This window comes from Mycteria americana, chromosome 11 (assembly GCF_035582795.1).
Source record: "Mycteria americana isolate JAX WOST 10 ecotype Jacksonville Zoo and Gardens chromosome 11, USCA_MyAme_1.0, whole genome shotgun sequence".
In the NCBI taxonomy this organism is placed as follows: Eukaryota; Metazoa; Chordata; class Aves; order Ciconiiformes; family Ciconiidae; genus Mycteria; species Mycteria americana.
Genome location: NC_134375.1, coordinates 3,825,733 through 3,845,866, shown reverse-complemented (window position 1 = coordinate 3,845,866; position 20,134 = coordinate 3,825,733). Strand labels below are relative to the sequence as shown.

General features: G+C 40.3%; 1 protein-coding gene across 7 annotated transcripts in view; it reads left to right on the top strand.

Annotated features, from left to right (window-relative positions):
- SYN2 (synapsin II) overlaps nucleotides 1-20,134 on the top strand; it is a 225,467-nt gene that overhangs the window by 172,553 nt on the left and 32,780 nt on the right. For all 7 annotated transcript variants that reach the window (XM_075514128.1, XM_075514131.1, XM_075514127.1 and 4 more), the window contains 4 exons: nucleotides 2,284-2,346; nucleotides 4,768-4,910; nucleotides 10,153-10,227; nucleotides 14,464-14,566. In XM_075514128.1, coding sequence (XP_075370243.1) covers nucleotides 2,284-2,346; nucleotides 4,768-4,910; nucleotides 10,153-10,227; nucleotides 14,464-14,566 — 384 coding nt within the window. The remainder of the gene's footprint in view (nucleotides 1-2,283; nucleotides 2,347-4,767; nucleotides 4,911-10,152; nucleotides 10,228-14,463; nucleotides 14,567-20,134) is intronic.

Here is a 20,134-nt window from a genome sequence, read left to right as displayed (position 1 = left end):
TAAGTGACCAGATGTTGACTGTACAGGACTTTGCATTCCTACAGTTTAGCAAGAAATTTATTTTTAAATTGCAGTATAGTGACCTTTACTGTATAATGCCTTTGCAAGTGCTTTTGACTATTTTGAAACTAATCAGTTTTTTCATGCTTACGTGGCTTAACTTAAATTGGTTAGATTGAAACAGATCTGTAAAAAGCAATTCAATGTATTTTGGATTTCAAGACCAACTCTTGAAATGGTTCCTAAACAAGAGCGAAATAAAAGACTTCCAAAGTATTCATAGTTATCGATTCCTACAATGTTAGTCCAAGTACCCAGAAGTTCTGCAAAAAATACAAGTCGCCTTTACACAGGCACTGACGCGTGGCGGCCCCAGTTACGCGTGCAGCACAGAGCACTGCGAGGTGGGCTGCAGGGCGGTCGGCTTGCCGGGGGCCATAACCCTTCATTGCCAGTCTCCAGCGTGCCCTGGCAGAAGATACGTATATGACATCTTTACTTGACTAACGGAATAATTTAACTAGGGCTGCAGTAAATTTTTCATAACTGCAGGTCTGTAAATCAAATTTGGTTTTCTCCTGAAAAGACATAGCTTTGGGTTTGACGCAGAGATCAGTGAAAAACTGCCCCGGCCTGTGTTGCGTAGATGGCAACTGTAGGACCCCGCAGCTTCACCAGGCTTTGAAAACTCCCTCATGTTAACGGAGTAGATCCAAAGACTCCTCCTTTTTCTTCTGGTCAGGCAGAGCAGAAACGGAGATTCTGTCAAAAAACAAGCAACTTGGTTTTGTTTGCTTAGACGTCCTTTATATGTTTTAAAAAAAGAAGTCAGAACAAAACAATGTTGCATCGGTACATGTTTTAGGAAAGTCCATTAAAAAAAAAAAAAAGAAAGAGATTCATGTATTGTGCTGGGAATCTGACAGTACGTAGTACAGAATGGGCACCTTGCAGTGAATGCCCCCCTGTTCTTCTGCAGACTTGGCTTTCAGTTAAAGTAGTTTTAAAGCAGGCATCCTTAAAAGCATACTGAAAATAAATGTTTAACATATAGGAGAAGCGTGTGCGAATTTTAATGAGCTCTATAACCCTACAAATAGGCTTGGATGTTACCAAAAGCCAAGTGACCTTCCTGTTCTTTATCTCTTGATCTTAACGTCAATCTTGACAACCCCGTGACATTTTCCATGTAGGTATCTGTTTGTGGTTGTGTGTTTCTGTGCAATGTTGTGCAAAGCCCAGGGAGATGTGTGAACTCCATTTAACCTCTTGACAATCCTTAGTAAGTATTTGGAAAATAAACGTCTCATAAAATCTCTAAGAACTCTTAGTTTATTTTCTAAAGCATCAGCTTTGCCTTTGACTGTATTTACTCTGTTAAAATTTGGTACTAAATGAAGGCTTCAGACCCCGTAACGCTTACTGTCCTGCTGCTGCCCGGTTTAATTACATGTCGAGGGCGTTCAGTTGTTTATTTCTAGTTATAATCCTGTTCTACTAAGTATTTGTATTTACGCTTGGTTGATAGAGGGTCAATATAGGTACATTTTAGGTGGAAGAAAAAGAGAAAGAAGTGGCAGCTGTACCCATGACTGGGAGATCTAAAACTTCTTCAAACGAATGATGGAAAAAAACCTGGTTATTCACAGAACTTTCTGAGAGACAGAACCATTATCATTTGATTGAATAAAGTGTATTAATGTGCCTTTGCATATTTAATTTCCTAATCAAGGACTGAATTATTACTTGCATTCTATGCAGAAGCTGGAGCGTTCCCTAGAGAACTTGGATCTGCCTTTAAAGAAAGTTTTTTTGGTGAATTAGACATCATTGCTTTCATAAGTGGTTACAAAAAGAATTTACAGCCTTGCAAATAATGGAAATCGAGGGAAAAAGGAAAGAGGTGATTAATTTGACATCATTAATGATTATAACCTTGGAGAGTGTGAGTTTATGGGTCAGAAAACACAGGGGCAAAACATAAAATAGGAAATAGCAGAAATTCAGTTTAAAAAGTGAAGTCAAAAGAAAGACAAACAAAAAAGTTAAGCTAGAAGTACACCAATTGTATGTGTTGGGAATAACGCAGCACTCCGAAAACATACACGGTAAGTCATCAGAACACAGAGTCTTACACAGACGAACAGCATGTTCCGTGGCCACATGGCAAGAGCAGCTTTGGCTGCGTTATGGTCCTGTTTAAATAAATTTCATAAGCGATGTAGCTTAATCACTTAACTCCCGGTTGCTCTCTCTAACGTGTCTGTTTTGTTCTCCCCTCAGCTAACAATGCCAACATTCCCCGTTGTTGTGAAGATCGGACATGCTCATTCAGGCATGGGAAAGGTGCAGATGCTACTTACTGCATGCTAGGAGGCCGGGTCTTTGCCTAAGATAATATGCATGTTCTTTCGTTTCCTGGATGTTTTACTTTTCACTGTCCAAAATCTGTCTCCGATCCCTACCCTTGCAAATTTCTGCCTGTATAGCATTCCAGAAAGCACCTCTCTTGAGGAAAATATTAAAAGGCATAATATATTTTCACGTGGATGCCTTTTCAGTTTATGCGTTGCCCTATAGAGGACATTCTTTGAAACGTGCCGAGGTGCCTTCTTGAAGCAGAACCTTATTTATTAATTTAGTTGACCGCAGTGAAACTATTCAAGAGTCAAGGCCTGTTTGCACAATCCACCTTTCTGGACCTGGGAATATAGGAAGGGTTTGCCTTGGTTCTTTATTAGTTGCAGCTTGATACTGAACTTTTCTTCATTTCCTGTCTTAATGTATTCTCTGTGATTGTTTCGTACCACTGTGTAACTGCTGCTTTCTTTCTCCAAAGTAATTGCATTTCAGTGGTGAGTACAGTTGTTTTGATATCACTTATCTCACAATGACGGTTCAAGGGGATATGACTTAAATCCCACTTTCATTGATATCAGTGAAAATTTCTAGTCACTACAGATTAAGCACTTTCTCTCACTGAAAACACTTCAGTGCTTTAAGTGCCTTAGATTTTAAAACAAATCATCAGAGAATAGTTACATTTATCATCTTGAATGCACAAAAGCTCCACGAACATAGTATTTACCACTAGCAATAGAAATAGAAAATTGATTTAATTGTATTTTATTCAGAAATTATGCAAGTTGTACTGTATGTTATGTTCTTTTGCCTATGACTCTTTTACTTTATTTCATACTTAGTAAGTTAGTGGAAATCTGGCAGCCAGTGTAATTGAGAGCAGAATTAACCACTAATTACTTAAACTGCAGTTTCTGTGGATTGCATATGTGAAGTATTAGAATGTTTATACTGTACTTTCAATATTTACCTCTTGTTTATTGAAAAGGGAAATAATGCACAGAAATGTTCCGCACATCAAATGTCTAGAAATAAATCTAGGGGTTTTTAGCTATAAAATATTTTAAATCCTTAAAGATTAAATGCCAGTCTTTTGTAGTGCAATGCTTACTGTCAGAATCCACATAAAGGTTCTCCTCGCACCCCAGTCCGCCCTAAAGGCAGTGCTAGGAGTAGGGTTTCCATTGGTCCTAATTAGACTCGCATATGCTATTAAGTTTTCAGAAACCAAGTTGAAACCAGGCATTGTGTCTGGTTTTGTGGCTCTCAAACGGCGCATTACTCTGTATTGTTCTCCATCTGAGAGTTGAGAGCAAATACTTAGGCCTTATGACTTCTTTTAGCTTCAGCAGACCCCATTTAACGTGCAGGTCCCATCTCACAGCTGGGGCACCCTGGCCCACAGGTTCCCTTTAAGTGCCAGGTGACAGTGGAAGCAAACAAGACGCTGGGCTTGCAAACTCTCCTAACGTTAGATAACATGAGAAATACTAATCCCTGCCTCCTCTCCTCACCATTCTGAAATGTACTTTGGGTCAGCGTGTTGGAGTTCCGGTTTCCCCCTCCCATTTTCTACTAGCCCTAAGACTCCTCTTCGGAGTCACTTTTACTCCCCATGTCAGCCAGCTTCCTTTAAGTCAGCCGTAGAGATGTGCCCTCCCTGTCCAAAAGTAATGCCTCTGTCCTCCATCGTCCTCTAAAGTCTCCTTCTCCCTCTCCCCGTAAATCAATATTCCCCGCTTTTCCATCTCCCTCTTACCTGAAGGTGCTAGAGGTGACGGGCGTAGTACCATTCACCATCTTAGCACAGTGTTCCACGACTCGGAAATCCTACTCCTAGAAAGCCTGACTCCTTGCAGAGAAGTGGGAAAAAGGAGAAAAACTGGTTCTGCTGTCTTGAGCTAACTGTCTGTGCTCCATGTGAACGCACGCTCATCAGGATATCGTGACCCTTCATCGTATCACCCTCCCGGGAGATACGTGATGTGATCGTACATGGTGGGCTCCATATACCTTCAGTTACGTGAGCAATTTACAGAATCAACAAGAATTCTGTATAAATTAGTGTTGCACATTATCACACCTTGAAAAATTCAAAAGCCTGCAGATCTAAAATGAACAATCACCACTTAAAAAAAAAATTGAAAAGCAAAATAAAATTCCACTGTCTGCAAATCGCTTTCTACAGACGAACAGGTACTGTTTTGCCTAGACAAACAGCTACTTTAATGCAGGAAAGTTACAGAATCTAGAAATCAGATAAACCATGCAATACTTTTTTGTATAACCTGATGCTGTCAAAAACCATATGCCATGAATGCCATTTGCAACTGAATTCCACATTTTATTCCTAATTGCTCTTTTTTCTTTTGTATATGCTGTTTACTTGTGGTATGATGACTGCAGATCAAGGTAGACAACCACTACGATTTTCAGGACATAGCCAGCGTGGTAGCACTTACTCAGACCTACGCCACTACCGAACCCTTCATAGACTCCAAATACGACATCAGGATCCAAAAGATAGGCAGTAACTACAAAGCATACATGTGAGCCGAAAACTTATCTTCTTTCATCCTTTTGTTTCAAAATTGATAAGCACCAGTAAGGTTAAGACTGTTGGATGAGTCTCTGAGCTGATGTGGTGACTCCATGCCTCCATTGTCATACTCTGGGGAAGGACAGCATTTCAAACTTTCTAGATTTATCAAGCCTTTTTTTTAAGTTGATTGTGACTGGGAGGAGGAGCATAAGACAACAGGTGGGCCTGCCAGAGTGGTTTTCCTGCTAACCTTCGTTTCTTTTGTCATTTAAAGAAAGGAGCAGTTGGAAGGGGGGTTGTTTTTGTAGAGGACTTGTTAAATCAGATTCCTTTGTATCTTTTCACCAACTTAGGGTCAAATTTTTTTCTCCCTCGAAGGATATTTAGATGGCATTCATTCACACCAACCTGAACCGTAACACTTTAGTGGAACAAAGTAGTCTCCTTCTAAGGTAACACATGTAAGAAAAATTCTAATCTTTCAACAGCCTTCTCATATATGGATGAAAATCTCTTCTAATTTTAGAATCCAGGTGTTTGTTTAAAGATCATGACTATATGAGAGGCTAAAAGGGTGTTTCAGTTTCAGAGACAACGTTAAGCTGGAGCAGCAAAACAGGTTATCATGTAGTAGTTGAGCTACGGTAACTGTATTTATGCATATTTTTACTCTATTTCAATTCTCAAGCAATGTAATCTGACATACACTCATTTCATTCATGTTTTTAAGACAAGTTAGATCATCTCATATATTTGTTCCCTCATGCTTACAATTCTGAGACAGGAAAAATAGAACAAAACATGGATAAAAATACACACATGCATTTACATATGCACACCCACATACACATGCAAAGATATTTCTCTAGGAACTCCTGTAACATTGGAGGGATCAGAAATTTCTTGTACATTGACATTTGTAAGGTACAGTCAAGTTCTTTATCAGTAAAAACAATTTAACTCCAAGCATACCATAAGTACTGAGAGAAGCAAAAAGTTGGAGCTGGGTTAAAGAGAATGCATAAAATGTTTTATAATATTAAAGGCAAAGTTAGCGTTAAGCATCAAGTAGTTTAGGAACAGCCAACAAGCTCTATGAGAAAGTAGAACCTTTTGCCCAGGGCCGGGGGAAGGGGCAAAATATATCTCCTTAGGTTGGTATTGGAAGGCCACATGCTCTTGACTTCTCCCCAAAGACATTACTGTCACAAGATCAAAACTGTATGAGTAGCTGCTGGCCTGCCCTGACATATGACTTGAAGGGGTATTTGAGAAAGAACACCAAAGATTAGGCCTCTCAAGAACAACTCAGTAGTTCATCTGCCTCTCTCTGGACATCTGAGGGGCCTCAAGAAAGCACAACACAGAACTGGGTGGGAATACGGTTCCCATAGGTGAGATCCATCCAGCAGTAAGGACACTCAATCCTTCTGCTTTATTTTGAACCCAGAACTATCTAAATTTTGCAAAAACAGTGTGTTGGAAATTTGAGTTGTACACGGCGACCAAGGCAGAACACTCATAGCTTGCGAGGATTGAGAGGTTTCTGGAATCCTTTGTTGGTGATTTTCAGTGTTCTCAGTGATGCAGGAGAGAAAGTCTGTAATTCAAGCTCCCTACAGAACTTCAGGTGTGCTGGGCCTACCCCACCTCTCCCTATAGGCAATAAGAATCATAAACAAATGCTTCTGAATGATACAGCTTTTAGCCCCTGCTTTCTCCAGGAAAGCTAATTCCAATTCTGCTTGTTCGTCTTACATGGGTGTTCCAAACTGTTGACTTCTCCTGGCTTTAGCCCCATACCTGGAGACATCCATCCTGCTTTTTCGAATAGCACTATGCTCCTACACCCCAAGGTCACCTCTCTCCTGTTTGTCCAAACCGTATCTTGGTCCAGCCCCACCACTTCCCCAGACCACTTCTACCTTTCTGCCTCTTAGTCCTGACCCCTTACGCCTAGCCTTTTCTATTGCCCCAGGTTCTCCCTTGCCCCTTTTATTCTACTCAGTGCCACTCTACAGCCGCGTTCTCCCTCTACGTCCAGTCGCCAGCCAGCCTTCTTTCTCTATTCCAGACCTTTTCATACAACCCCTTCTGCCTCTCTGAGGCTAGCATAGTACTTTTCTCTCTTGTTGGTGCTTTGACAGACAGATTTCTTGTGTTCTGCTACCCATCTCTCCCCTCCTCTGTTGTGTATAATAAACGGAGTTGGTTTGTCTCTGGCCCACAGCTCCCAGCGGCAGAGCCTGAGGAATAAGGCCCAACTCTTAACGGTTACGACACCCCAACAGACACCGGCAGTCAGATGCAGTGTTCGTAACTTGGTGGTTCATTGCCTAGGGTAGAAATCGGACCGCTACATTTCGTAGGAGAGAGCCCTACATTTTTTTTCTTCGACTTGAAATTTAAATGCTGTTCAGTCTCTAGAATAATTTTGGAGGAGTCATCCATGGTAAATTTATCATTTTCAAACATAAATGTTTCTTCTTCACAGAAGAAGCTGGCCTAAGGAACAGCAAAAATAAGTTAAAATGACAGCCTGTTCCTCCTACCTTTTATTTATTTTTAAGTTTCTACGCAGAAACTATGGGCTCATCCAAATGCTAAAAGCCTAGCAATCATTTTTTCTCTAGATTCTTTCATACGGTTAAATCACACAAGAAAATGAAATACCGATCCATTGTTACAGAGCATCATGAAAAGGAGAAGATTTACCAAATGTCTGAAAAAATCTTCATATGCATATATATACGTTATGTCAGTAGAATATTGTTTTACAGCTGGTTCTCATTTTGTTCTGTGACACAGGAACAGAGTACTTAGAGACCCACCACAAAAAATACCAGCTGAACATTTGTTTTTGTAGTTTAAAGAGAGTTATTAAGAGCTTCAGTTTTATAATTCTGTGGGAAATTGTGGTATAAGTGGATCCATGACTCACCAAACACTGGTGCTTATCATCTGTCAGTAGAGATTATAGCCAAAATGCAACACTGGATCCCTCTAAATACCACAGCTCCTCAAAACGTTTTGTGACGCATACTTAACTACCCTTGATACCATTACAGAATTCATCTGACTTCAAGGAAATAGAGTTAAAAGGGTCACCCACAATGAAGAAAAACAGAAATACAAAAACACTACATCTAAATCTCCTCTCCAAAAGCAATACTCTGAATCCATAACTTAATGTACTTTGATCAAAAGGTCAGCGAAACCAAAGTAGAGCACATCAACCAAAGGCAGTGCGATAGAACCAAACCACTAAGCAGGCTATCTACACAAGAACTGTAGGTAGACATTTCTACAGATTTTTCTGATGACAAGTCCCTGTCCAGACAATTTGGATTGCGTCCGTTAAATGGTACTAAGTAAAGCAGAAAGGTGTTTGAAAAGGGGAAGCTCAAGTTACTATGAATTGTTTATACTAATCATAATTCCTTTTCCCCCAGTTTTAAAACAGTCCTTCCTTCTTTGCAAAAACCAAATCAAGGGAAAACATGTTAAACCTAAGCGTAAAGCACTCTAAAGTGTTAGGAGTTGTTTTCTCTATTATTCAGTATTTAGTAAAAGGGGAGGAAGTCACGACGTGAAAGACCCTTAGCAATTATCAGAACGGAAGCGAAGAAGGGTGGGAAACCTCCGTATTTCAGTAGAGGAAATCATATATGAATTACAGAAATCCTATCTCAGGTTTAAAGTGCCACATGGTCTGGTCGGGTACTTTTGTATCATACGGTCTAACGGAACAGCCCTGTTGTTTTGGAGTTCTTCTGTGTGACAGACCTAGCATCGACGGCTCCAGCCCACAAGCTATTGAGGCTACACCGGTTAGGTCGGTGCCTATAGCGTTCCTCTCAGTCCCCATCTGGTCCCTACAGCATCGTTACAGCCAGCCAAGCATCCACTCATGAGACTGCTTCACGTTCAACAGGGGACCTTTCACGGCGTGGAGTGAAAGCACGGCTTGAAGCAAACTGTCTTTTCTCCTCTAGTCAGTAGGGCCGAGATTTTATCAGTGCAGCTGAGGATCTTGAACTAAATACTTCCTAAAAGTCTTTGGGACAATTTTTTTTTCTTTTTTGGTCACATCGTGCTTCCTAAAAGACACCTTAAATAGTACGTGCTAATGAATGCCTTTGAGAAGTCTGCAATAGAGTTGAATTGTGGTTTGTGAGAAGTATTCTCTCTCTGATGCAGAATATGTGTGTAGAGTAATAACGAACTTGAAAATGAAGCAGAAATTACAAAACAGCCTTCCTACTGGGCAAAGTTACCTTACACATGGCATTCAACATGCACCTTCCCCTCTCACTCGTTTCTCCCACATCCACAAAGAATATGGCACCTTAAAAGAACTTTATGGTCTAAAATTCAGCTAACTTTATGAGGCTCCCATAGAAAAGTCAACATTCCCCCACAATTGCTACTGACCCTCGTAATTAGCTTAATAGAAAAATGGAGAGAAAACTATAGCTGCTGCCGAATATACTTTTAATACATTACAGATGTTCCTATTATTTTACTAACTGGAAACACTTCATAATTTGTATCCTTAGCCTATTCCCAGTACAGCATTTAGGTTTCAGAAAACAGTAATCTTCTCAGCGCTGGTAGCAGTCCTAAGGTCTGAGGAGAAAAAAACTTGCTATGAAATTTTTTTCCTTAGAGATGAAATAAAAGATGGTATACTCAAGCCTTGACATAAACTGTTTAGATGATATCAGTAAACTAGCAAAGAGTGAAAACTGGAGGAGAAACCAAAAGGCAGCTCTAACCCAGATCTGAGATCACTTTGGAGATGTTAAAAAGAGAGGTATCTTGGTTTTCAAGTATTGGGACCTAGCTCTGCAGTGGCATGGATTGCAAACGAGGAGCTGAAGCTCCAGTTTCTTGACATTCGCAGTAACAGTACGTTACAGGCTATTCAGTCCATTCATAACTGGTAACAGCTTATTGCTAACGCTTTCACTTAATCGTAGTAGGGTTGTTTTAAAAAAGTCTTAAATGAAAATGGGGAACAGAAGTTTCACAGCACCGTCATACTTCATAACATGCCTATGGTGAAGTACTACTGACAATTGCAATGCCTGTTGGAATTCTTCGCGTTTTAGATGTTCTGTTAGAAGCTGCCAGATATGAAAAAGGTGTAAATACTGCTATAGTATTCCTGTGAAAATCAGCGTAATTTAAGAGACAGTGAAAAGATAAAACCACTGGCTGTCTTTGTAATGTTTTCCCCCTTTCAGGAGAACTTCCATATCCGGAAACTGGAAGACAAACACGGGCTCTGCAATGTTGGAACAAATTGCTATGTCAGATAAGTAAGTTGAGTCTCCTGTAAAAGGTAATTAAAAAAAAAAAAGGAATTTTATTTTAAATTATTTTTTTAAAAATCACATTGTTGATATGCAATTCACAGTAAATGCATGTCTCATTTTGGAAAAAAATCTTTGAATTAGGTGAAAGAACGTGAGCCGAGAGTTTCCATGTGACTTTTCTCAGAGTAGACTAGGCAAACTAAGTACTAGCCTTAGGTGCTTCTGTGCACCCTTGGGTTCCTACATCCATATCTGCACCTAGAAAACTACTGGAATTCCCTTTGGAAAATTCCATTTTTCAGATTCAACCTGTCAATCATTTCCTCTGGTTCATTTGCCCTCTTTTACTTAACAGTCTTAGCCCACGCCAGAGTGTTTGAAACTTTTCTCCTTCTACATCATCTATTATAACCAAGCAATCTGGTCTTAACTTTGCCTGTTTAAATCCTATTTCTCTTTTCTACTTTCAATCCTGCTAAATTGCTTATTTTTCATTTTTGAAATTTCCACTAAACCGCACCGTGAGGCTTTTTACCAGATGCTGGGATACACCGAAGCTTATTTCCCTCGTGTCACCGTTCCAGCTCTGGACTTTGGTTCCTGTGCTTTCCTTTCTCTCCCCTCCTTCTGCTGGCTACCTGTTGCACTCCAGTCTAACCATTCTCCTTGCCGTACCATTTGGAAGCTCAGGGCTTCTGTTGACAGAACCCTTCTCTCAATACTGCTCATTTGCTCCAGGTTCCTCCACAACACAGAGCCCTCTTTTCCCTGCAAAATAAATCTGTGAGGCTTTTTGATGGCTGTGGATTTTCTTTTGTTCAGCTTCTCCAAAGGTTGCTACCAGTGGAAGCTGAAAAACTCTGTACAATAAAAGTGTAATTTAAAAGGTGTTTTAAAGTTCGACAGTAGTCTTTTTCTGGTCTTTTTTTTTTTTTTTTTTAAAGTCTGGAATCTACAGCTTGGTCCCTCTTATGAGCTGTGGGAGACACAGGAACTGAACCGTTGCCTGCCCTGAGAAAGGTGAAAACAAATAAGCCGGGAATTACAACTCCCTGCTGTCCAGCCCCTGTCTAGACTGTGTCCTCGCTGATCTCCCCGCTGGGGATGGCGTGGAGCCACATTATTTTCTCTTTCTCATTCCCCTCCCACCTTCCTTTCGAAAGTGAGGTTATGCCTTCGCTGAGAGGGAAAAGAAAGCGTGCTTCAGTGTGGGTAATTACAGCCCATGAGCTATTCCTCTGTAAAAACACAGGCACTTTAGTTTTGCCGTAAGGAAAACTAAACAATTATCAAGTATGGGTAATGAGTATGAAATGCTAACCTTCCCTAGCTACCTGACTATAAATGCTCTGTGTGCTTTCCTTCTGCTTCCATTTTTGAATGCAAGATAATTAGAGCATAATAGGTGTTTTCCCATGAAAAAACACTAGCCAAGAAAACAAAACTTCTTTTATGCTGACGAAGACAAAGGCATAGAAAAGGTGGATGTTTTCTCATAGCAGAAAGGGGTGTGTATCACATAGCCCCACTTCTCGTGTGATTACACACCGAAGAGCACAAAGCAGAGCAAGGAAGAGAAGGGAAAACTGGAATTTTCTGAAGAGTTGACGTAGTTTAACGGCATACTACAAGCAATCAAATCCGATGCACGTGCATGTCATTTATAATACACCTCACGATTTAGGAAGAAGTGTCTGAAAGCCCTGCCTGAGTTGACATTGTTGACTGAATACAAAGCTTAGTCCAGAAATTTAGAGAAGAAAGAAGAAGGTGGCACGGTGAGGGACAACGACAAGGCAGAGAGCAAGGCATTTCAGTGTCGCGTGTGCGATTGACCCCTCTGTCTCCGAGAGGCGCTGCTGCCCGGACGGGACCAGAAGGACGGACGCCTATGCCGCTGGGCACGCCTCATCTGGCCCACCAGCCACCTGAAGAACACGGCAGCCACCTGAAGAACAATTCGTTATTAACCGTCACTTCGAAGGCTGCTGCACGCTGGAGTGGCTCTGGGAAAAGAAGAACCGTGACCTCTTGTCAAACCTCCTGTGCAAGCCTCGCGTTTAAAACGCTACAGGCTAGTGCGTCCAAGGCCTCTCTTTCCAAATGTAACTGTATTTTTCCAGCTCTGTGTTTGTTGGCAGAAGATAGACTATTAAAAAGGCTTTCATAGAGCTGACGGATGTTTTGGTATTTTAAAGAAAACGTCTTCTTTTTTTTCTCATATAAAGGCCAGATATTTAGTGTGAAAGACAAGTTTTGCTGTCCTCATGACTTTCTAAGATACACGTTAGTATTTTACACCGAAAAAAAAGTTAGTTATAAGCAAGTGCATGCAAGCAGTCCAGCCAGTGCATCTACAGATGCTGAAATTTTCAGGCATCCAAAAAAACCTCTCATTTTGGACAAAAAACATGTTTTTCACAGGAAAAAAATTATTTTCATTGCTAAAATATTACCATCAGGATTTTTTTCAAAGAGCTGTATCAATTTCTTTGTATTCTGCTTAAAAGAAAAACTTTTTCCACTGGAACAGACTTGATACAAGAAAATATAAAGAATGTGACCTAATAAGTTTACTTGGAAAGGATGCTATTACTGAAGATATTTATATATGAATAAGACTCTCAGCCCAGCAACGAGTTTCCTTTGATCCTACAGTGAAGTCAAATGCTATGTTTATTACATCAATTTTTTTGCAATGGAAAATACTATGATGTGGCCAATCTATCATCAGGGCTCAAAGGCTGGATCAGGAGAGAGCAGAGGAGGGTCTGTAAAAGGAAATTGCTCTCATTTATACTCCGGTACTAGAAAGAAGGAGAAAGACGTTTACGATAAATGCCTGCTTTAAATCGGGGGGTCGAGGGGGGGTTAAGCAAAACACGTCCTTCGACTGGGGGAACTGTGATCTCTGCCTATATAACCTTCCCGGATCATACCATCACCAACTGGTGCCCGTGCCCAGCTATGCCATTAGTTAAGGGAAGCTCTCAATGCTATTTTTGTGTCCGGTGAGCCAGTCCTTGCAGTGAGCAAACACCCCCAGCTTCCATCACCCCAGAACGCTCCCAGCAAAGCACTACGGCTCCCTGCGATTTCACTAACAGTTCCCGCTTGATCACAGGAATTGCCTCACTCCTTTTCTAGGAAGTCCCACTTCATTCCCTCGTTAGTCAGATAACCTCTCTATTCACAGCATGGATAAAGCTCTTCACGCAAGAAAAATAAATGCTATTACTGCATGGAGAATGGGTAAACTGTCCATTCCTCAGCCCGCAGTTCTTACCATGAGGTTAGAAATGAAATGGAGGAGTTCTTGTCTTCAGTACTGTATGAAACACTGGCCTTTTTTAGGAGTTGTAGAAGTTCTCAGAATTCTTTAAATTTCTGTTGAATTTTACCGTAGTTGTCTGTAACCCTACAAGAAGAATATTATCCTCGTGTGCACGCTGCATAGCTTGTACGTAGTGTCATACATCTGTTTCTCTTGCATCATCTCAGGGGTTGTTTTGTCTTGATTTTTATCTCGCCTTGTTCAGCGATGTACATATAAAGCTATCATTGCCACTTTGGAATTACAGCTGGGCCCGTAATTTAAGAGGGAGATTCTCATTCTAGTTTTCCTGATAAAAGAATAAAACCCATCCATAATTACATACCCTACCAAGCATAACAGGCAAGAGGATTGTCACGCTTGAATCTGTGCACAGATGCACAGGTTTGAATTTCACAGGAAAACAGAAGCCCCGTTCCCTACTTTCTAAAACCTCTTGGCATCACCGCAGCCACAAAAACCAGTCGGATGATAAATCCTCCTTCTGCGGAGTTCTCACAGAAAGTACAGCCACAAGTAGCAAGCTGTACTAGCATGAGGGCACTGGAAATGCAGGCTGGGGTACGGCGAAACGCTGTTTGTGTTTCAGCATACCTTATCTTCAGGTTACTCACAGTTCAGAGCAGACGCGTGTTTGGACCACTATAAACTGGGACAGAATCCAGCATAACACCAGGTCAGGATACAGAGCCACAACTTTCCTGGATTCTCCTGGGAAAAGCAGGGTAATCAGGCCAGTTTCTCTAAGCTGCTATTCTGGGAAATACAAAGTCAGTAAAACTGACAATATGGTGAAAATTCTGACTTTAGAGCAGAAGCTATATAAAATACATTATTAGGGTAAGCCTATAGAAAAACAAGAGCCTGAGGAGATACTCACAGAAAAAATTATCTTTATGAAACAGGTACAAGCTTTGGGTTGACACCTGTTCTGAAATATTTGGTGGTTTGGACATCTGTGCTGTTAAAGCCGTACATGGAAAGGATGGAAAAGATTATATTTTTGAGGTAAGCAACCCTACTCTTTTCGATATATGCTTTTATAGGTTACAAACACCCAAGTAAGGAACATTTGTAACAGTTGAGCATTGGCTTATTTGTGTTTCAGGAAAGGCTGTGTATTTTTGAGCAACCTTTAAATCATAATACAAAGCCACACGTCCAACTTAGTGGCAACACTTGCTGGAAAATGTAACCATATATATGGTAATGTCTTTTAGTGTTTGAGGAAATGTACCCAAAGTACAAAACAAAACCAAATGTGGATGTCACATTTTCCCAACCCTTATGATTTCTTTCCTGAGCAGGCTTACCAGTTTTTCCTGGAAGGTTTATAGATAGCACTATCCCAAGGGAACCCCAACAAAATTATACGTTTACATGGAAAGGGAAATTAAGAATGAAGTGGAAACAGCTTTACTTTTTTCTAGCCTAAATGTTACCTTTAAGATCTGATTCCTCATGAATCAGAAGTTTCTGCTGTAGATAATTTCGAAAACTTTAAGTTTCTCACTTACCTTAAGTTTATTACGGATAAATATAACTTTGTCAAGCCATAAAACAAGATATCATCACTTGTCTATCACACAATTCAGGATTTCTTCAGCATCTTCCGTGTTCTTAGAATTTTATTCAGGAGATAGGCAAGGATCTTCAGAATCTCCCCGCTCCAAAAGAGGCTGATATTTGCTAAAGCAAAAGTAAGAGTATTTTTTCTAGACTGTGAGAGTACTCTGGACATTATGGATTGACCCTCTCTAGTTACTTGTATCCATTTATAACAGAAAAGCTTTGTAGAAGTAAAAATCTTTGTTTTGTCAAGGTGTTCAACAGCTCTATGTTTTTTCTTCTCTTCACTTTTCACAAATTTATTTATCACTATTGCAATTGCTAATAATTCCCAATCAATCAATAGCACTTTAAAGGACTGAGCAGCTTGCGGCATTAAACCTTCAGCAAAACAAACAGAATTAATCACTGCCTCCTGAGATGCTGAGGAAGATGTCAAGAAATCCCGTTTCCTTAGTCTGCCTGGCCAAATCAGAACTTATTGTGTCTTATTGTATCAAAACTCACTGTAGCATAAAATTTAGGATTCACGCTAAGCCTCCTCTGGTGCTGCTTCGTGTAGTGCAGGCTCTCCCCTCCACCGCACCCCGAAGTTCCTGTTAAATCTGTCAGGCTTCTCCCAGTGAAATCTGGCTGAGATTTGAAAAAGTGCAAAAAAAGGATTTTCCTCTTTCTGCAAACAGACCACTCTGACCTGTGGTGATACAATATAGAGGGAATTCCTGAGCGTAAGATCTGTCACGTGTGCTACTTCGCAGCTTGGCTGTAGCCATGGGTATCTCTCGGCCATTTCTGCTTACTGGGAAGATACTGACTTGGGCTCCCAGGTAAGCTCCTCTCCGGCAGCTGGGCTTGGGCAGCCTCCCATACGCCATCTAAAGCTTTGCAGGATGCTCTGCAGTTCCCATAGCCCCTAAATGTCTCAGAGGATGGGTCTCAGCATTTTCCACACACACCCATTTATCTAAATTCATTACATTTGAGATGGTTCGTGCTGATTTGGCTGGCTTTAACCCAATAAATTTTGACCCCACAATTTAAACGATAAAATAATGACATTATTATTTTAAGACACAAGATCTTAGTTATCTTACCTCATAAGCTAGTAGTTACAAACTGAAAGATTGCGTGCAGAAAGATAGAAAACTAGAGCGGGATTGCATCTAACGAGTATATTCTTGTAAGAACTAGAGGTTTCAGACATAAAACAATGTTGTTTCTTATACACTGTAGCTAAAGCTAGTCTGAGAAATGATTGGCATCAACCCACACTCCCAATCTCTTTTGTTCCCTACTTTCTTTTCACCCTGCTGTTTCTGTACAAATATAGTTGGACCTTTTCTGCTTCCAATGGAAGTGAAGGATGTCTCCTTTATTTCAACAGTTGACACTTCTGTGGCATTCCTCAGTTAGCAAATTCCTGTCAGACTAAATGCACTTCACTTTCATTCACTGAACTCGCCTGTTTCCACATTTTTGATATTGCACAATTTTTCAAAATGTTGAGCAAAGCCAGCAAGCATCATCAGCTTCCGCTGAAGTCAGGGACGAAAACTAATTCCTGCATCGGGCCTGGGAGGTCTGTTGGGTAGGAGAAGAAGAGGGAGCAGTTTTTGAAACTGAAATAGCCGCTGCAAATTATATCACGGACCAACGGAGTACCCCAGTTCCTGCTTCTGAACAAATCCCCTCATTTTCCATGCCAGATACAGTCATCCTTCTAAGCAAACAGAATTCTGAGAACGGCAGGATACATCAGGAACAGGGTCTATAGAGCATTTTAAGTAGTGTACATAATAGATGTTCCAATTAAAAGAAAGAGAGGATGGAGGCGTGATAATTCTTGCTGTTCTACAGAATCAGCTGAATTGTTTGGAAGATGGTATTGCTCATCAGCAAGAATATTTAGAATCTGGATAAGACATTGAAATGTAGAATTGTTTGCAAAGTTCACATCCAAGAGAACATCTGTAAGACTTACGATCATTTGCTACTCAAAAGCCAGCTTACATCAACAGTCATTACACTATAATTTTAACAGTTATTGCACTATAATTCTATGATACAATGAGGAGTAGAAGACCGTCTGCGCCAGTGTAGGAAAAATTTTCGCCTTTTGTGTACTTTCAACATGGGAAAATAAACGTGTTATTAAAGCTAGCACGTACACGCTGCAATCAAGAAGCGGTAGCTGAGCAGGACAATCAGTCCGTAAATACTGGGTTTACACTCCAGTTGCAGCCCCATGCTGAAAGCCAGGCTCTCGTGTTTTCAGGGTGACCGGCACACCTACTACAAAACTGAGTGTTCTGTATTACTGACACTTCAACTCCGCAGAGATGATCTGCCAAGAAACACAGAAACTTCCTACCGTATGAAATAATGTATGCAGATGGGTTCTTCCTGACTTTTCAGTGTGAACATTCAGCAGGGTAACCACCAATAGGAAAGCATACATATATTTCAGCCAGCTTCCCAGTGAACGTGAATTAGGGTAGAATTCTACTAAAGTATCCTTCATATACTCAGCATTCTAGCCAGAAATTAACTTCAGAGGGATTTCCTGGGATAAGGTTGGGAGAGCAGCATTTTACCGGAATAAGTACTTAGTACATAGTACAAGTTTTGACAAAGGTGTTCAACAAGAGCTTTAGGACATGCATAATGCAAGACAATAGTTTTAAAATACCCACAGAGTTTAAGGATTACATGTAACAACTCTGCTTACAAAAATCCATTCTAAACTAATGTTAGGAAGTGTAACACGGAAATGAGGTTTTTAATGACTATTTCTGAAGGGTTATTAATTAATTTCATATTGGCCTTTCCTTTCCTTTTTTATCCTATACCAGTAATTTTATTATTCTAGTGTTGGAGCCATTCAACTGCTTTGTGACGGTCATTTTGTCATTCCTTGGTTTAACATTCTGCTTTCTTTTATTCCCCAAAACCACGGAGCAACAAATTGTACCAGTGGCTGATATTAGAGAATCAGTGCAGCATTGTGTCTCATGAATCTAATGTTCTAGCCGCACTTCTTAAAAAACACCACTATAAAGTGATTCTTTATCTGTGATTTAGTACGGTACGCTTACATTGCAGGTAAGAATGTGTTGGTTCTTAATGTTAGATCCAGTCATCATGCCCCACTTCTTCATGAAGGGTAAACATTTTTTTTTCTGTTTTAGTTTCTCTAATAGTTTCTCTTCTATTTATAGTCGATTAAAAGGATGAGAGTTCTAAAATAACTTATTCTTATTTTAAAGCCTCGTGGCCATTCAAGTTATGCAAAGTGTGCTTGCTGTGCAAGTAGAGTAATGACTGTTCAGGAATAATACGGAAGGATTAGAGAACTAAAATGAAAGAAAAAATTACGAATGTTTAGTGACACTGAAGTACAGTTCTAGACACTTAATTTCTGCGTACATAAACCTGGCTATGAAATAAAGAAATAGACAGATCTTTATTACTGTTAGCTTCTTGTAGATGTCTCCTTTGTGCGATGAGCATGTTGCTTTGACCAAGTAGGTCTCAATGTAATAAAAACCCAAGAAATTGCAGTGTAAGTACAGCTTCTCACATTTTATAGCTTTGGGTGCTAGATTTGGGGCCATTTTATAGATTTGGGTCAGTTCCTCAGTGCTAGTTTGTGCATCAGTATCTTCATATTTCTGTAGCCACCCTAGAGATTTCCAGTATTTGAACAAGCTGAAGCCAATACTACTGTTATTGCCCAAACATTAGAAAAAGGATACATCTTTAGTGCACCGTTCACCTTTCCACACTGCTATAAATGCTACTCCCAGGGGAATTTTGAAGGCCATCCGTTTGTGCCTTCTTGCTATGCAGTTGAGGGATATCGTATGCACCCCCAGGAAAAAAACAATCCAGACCAATTTGTCTGAAGCCAGGAAGGACAAAATATTGAAGTCACAATATTATTCAGGCACAAGACAACCTCTGTTTTGCTGTGAAGCTACAAGCTCTCTACAGTTTTCTTAGATGGGGGCTGTAAGAGGTAACTTGGACTTTTAAAAGAACATGGTTTTCTAAAAGTTGTTCCCTGGAAGAAATGACCTTCTCTAGAAGAACCTTGTGGTTCTTCTTGTGTTTTACTGCTGTGCTCTGAAGAACTGTCTCCAAACTCCTACTAGGGAGCCGTGAACTAATTAAAGAACCGCTTAGCTAGAAGGAAGGGTTGTCAGGTTGATCAGGAGGAAGGCCAGGGCTGTAGGTCTCTCACCTCGGTTGGAATACTCAGCTGCCAAGCATCATTATGGCAGAGACAAGCTGTAGAAACAAGGATTTTATTAACACATCATTGCAACATACAGCTTTTTAACTGTCTCACCAATTCTTGCTAATAAGACATCAAATCAAGGTCCATTAAACTTTAACTTCTTAAATAGAAGGACTTTTAATCTTTCCCTTTTTAAATTAATACTTCTGTAGTTTTAATAGTAGAAGGAACAGATACTTGAGCTTTGTTCACGTTTCTGACTCCACTGAATATTATCTTTCGTGATTCATTCTTGGAAAACCAAACCTCTGGGAAACTAAACAAAAGCTCGTATCACGATGATGCATGCAGTAAAAGAGAACAAACGTAACAGAATCCTTCAAAGTGGCCTCACAGGCAGTCTCCCAAATCTTGCTCAAAATTGAATGGGTGGGTGGCTGCTGCAGGTGTCTTATTTCTACTCGCTTATTTTTACCCTAAGCTATATTAAAATTAGCTTCCAAGTCGTTTATAACCTAGAAAGACGCAAACCATTTGGATTTCATAAAGAATATTTTCAGCCACTGTAAGCCTATATAAGAAATTAAGTAACAGAATTGGATCTATTTTTTTAAGTCTTGGTGTAGCAGACACCATTTCTGAAGGTGCTGCAGTCTAGCAAACTACGAGGAAATATGCCACCAACTCCAGAGTACCTATACCGTATAAGGCGTAGTGACAGAGCACCAGCACTACGTATGCTGTCTTTTACAGACCTCTGTATTCCC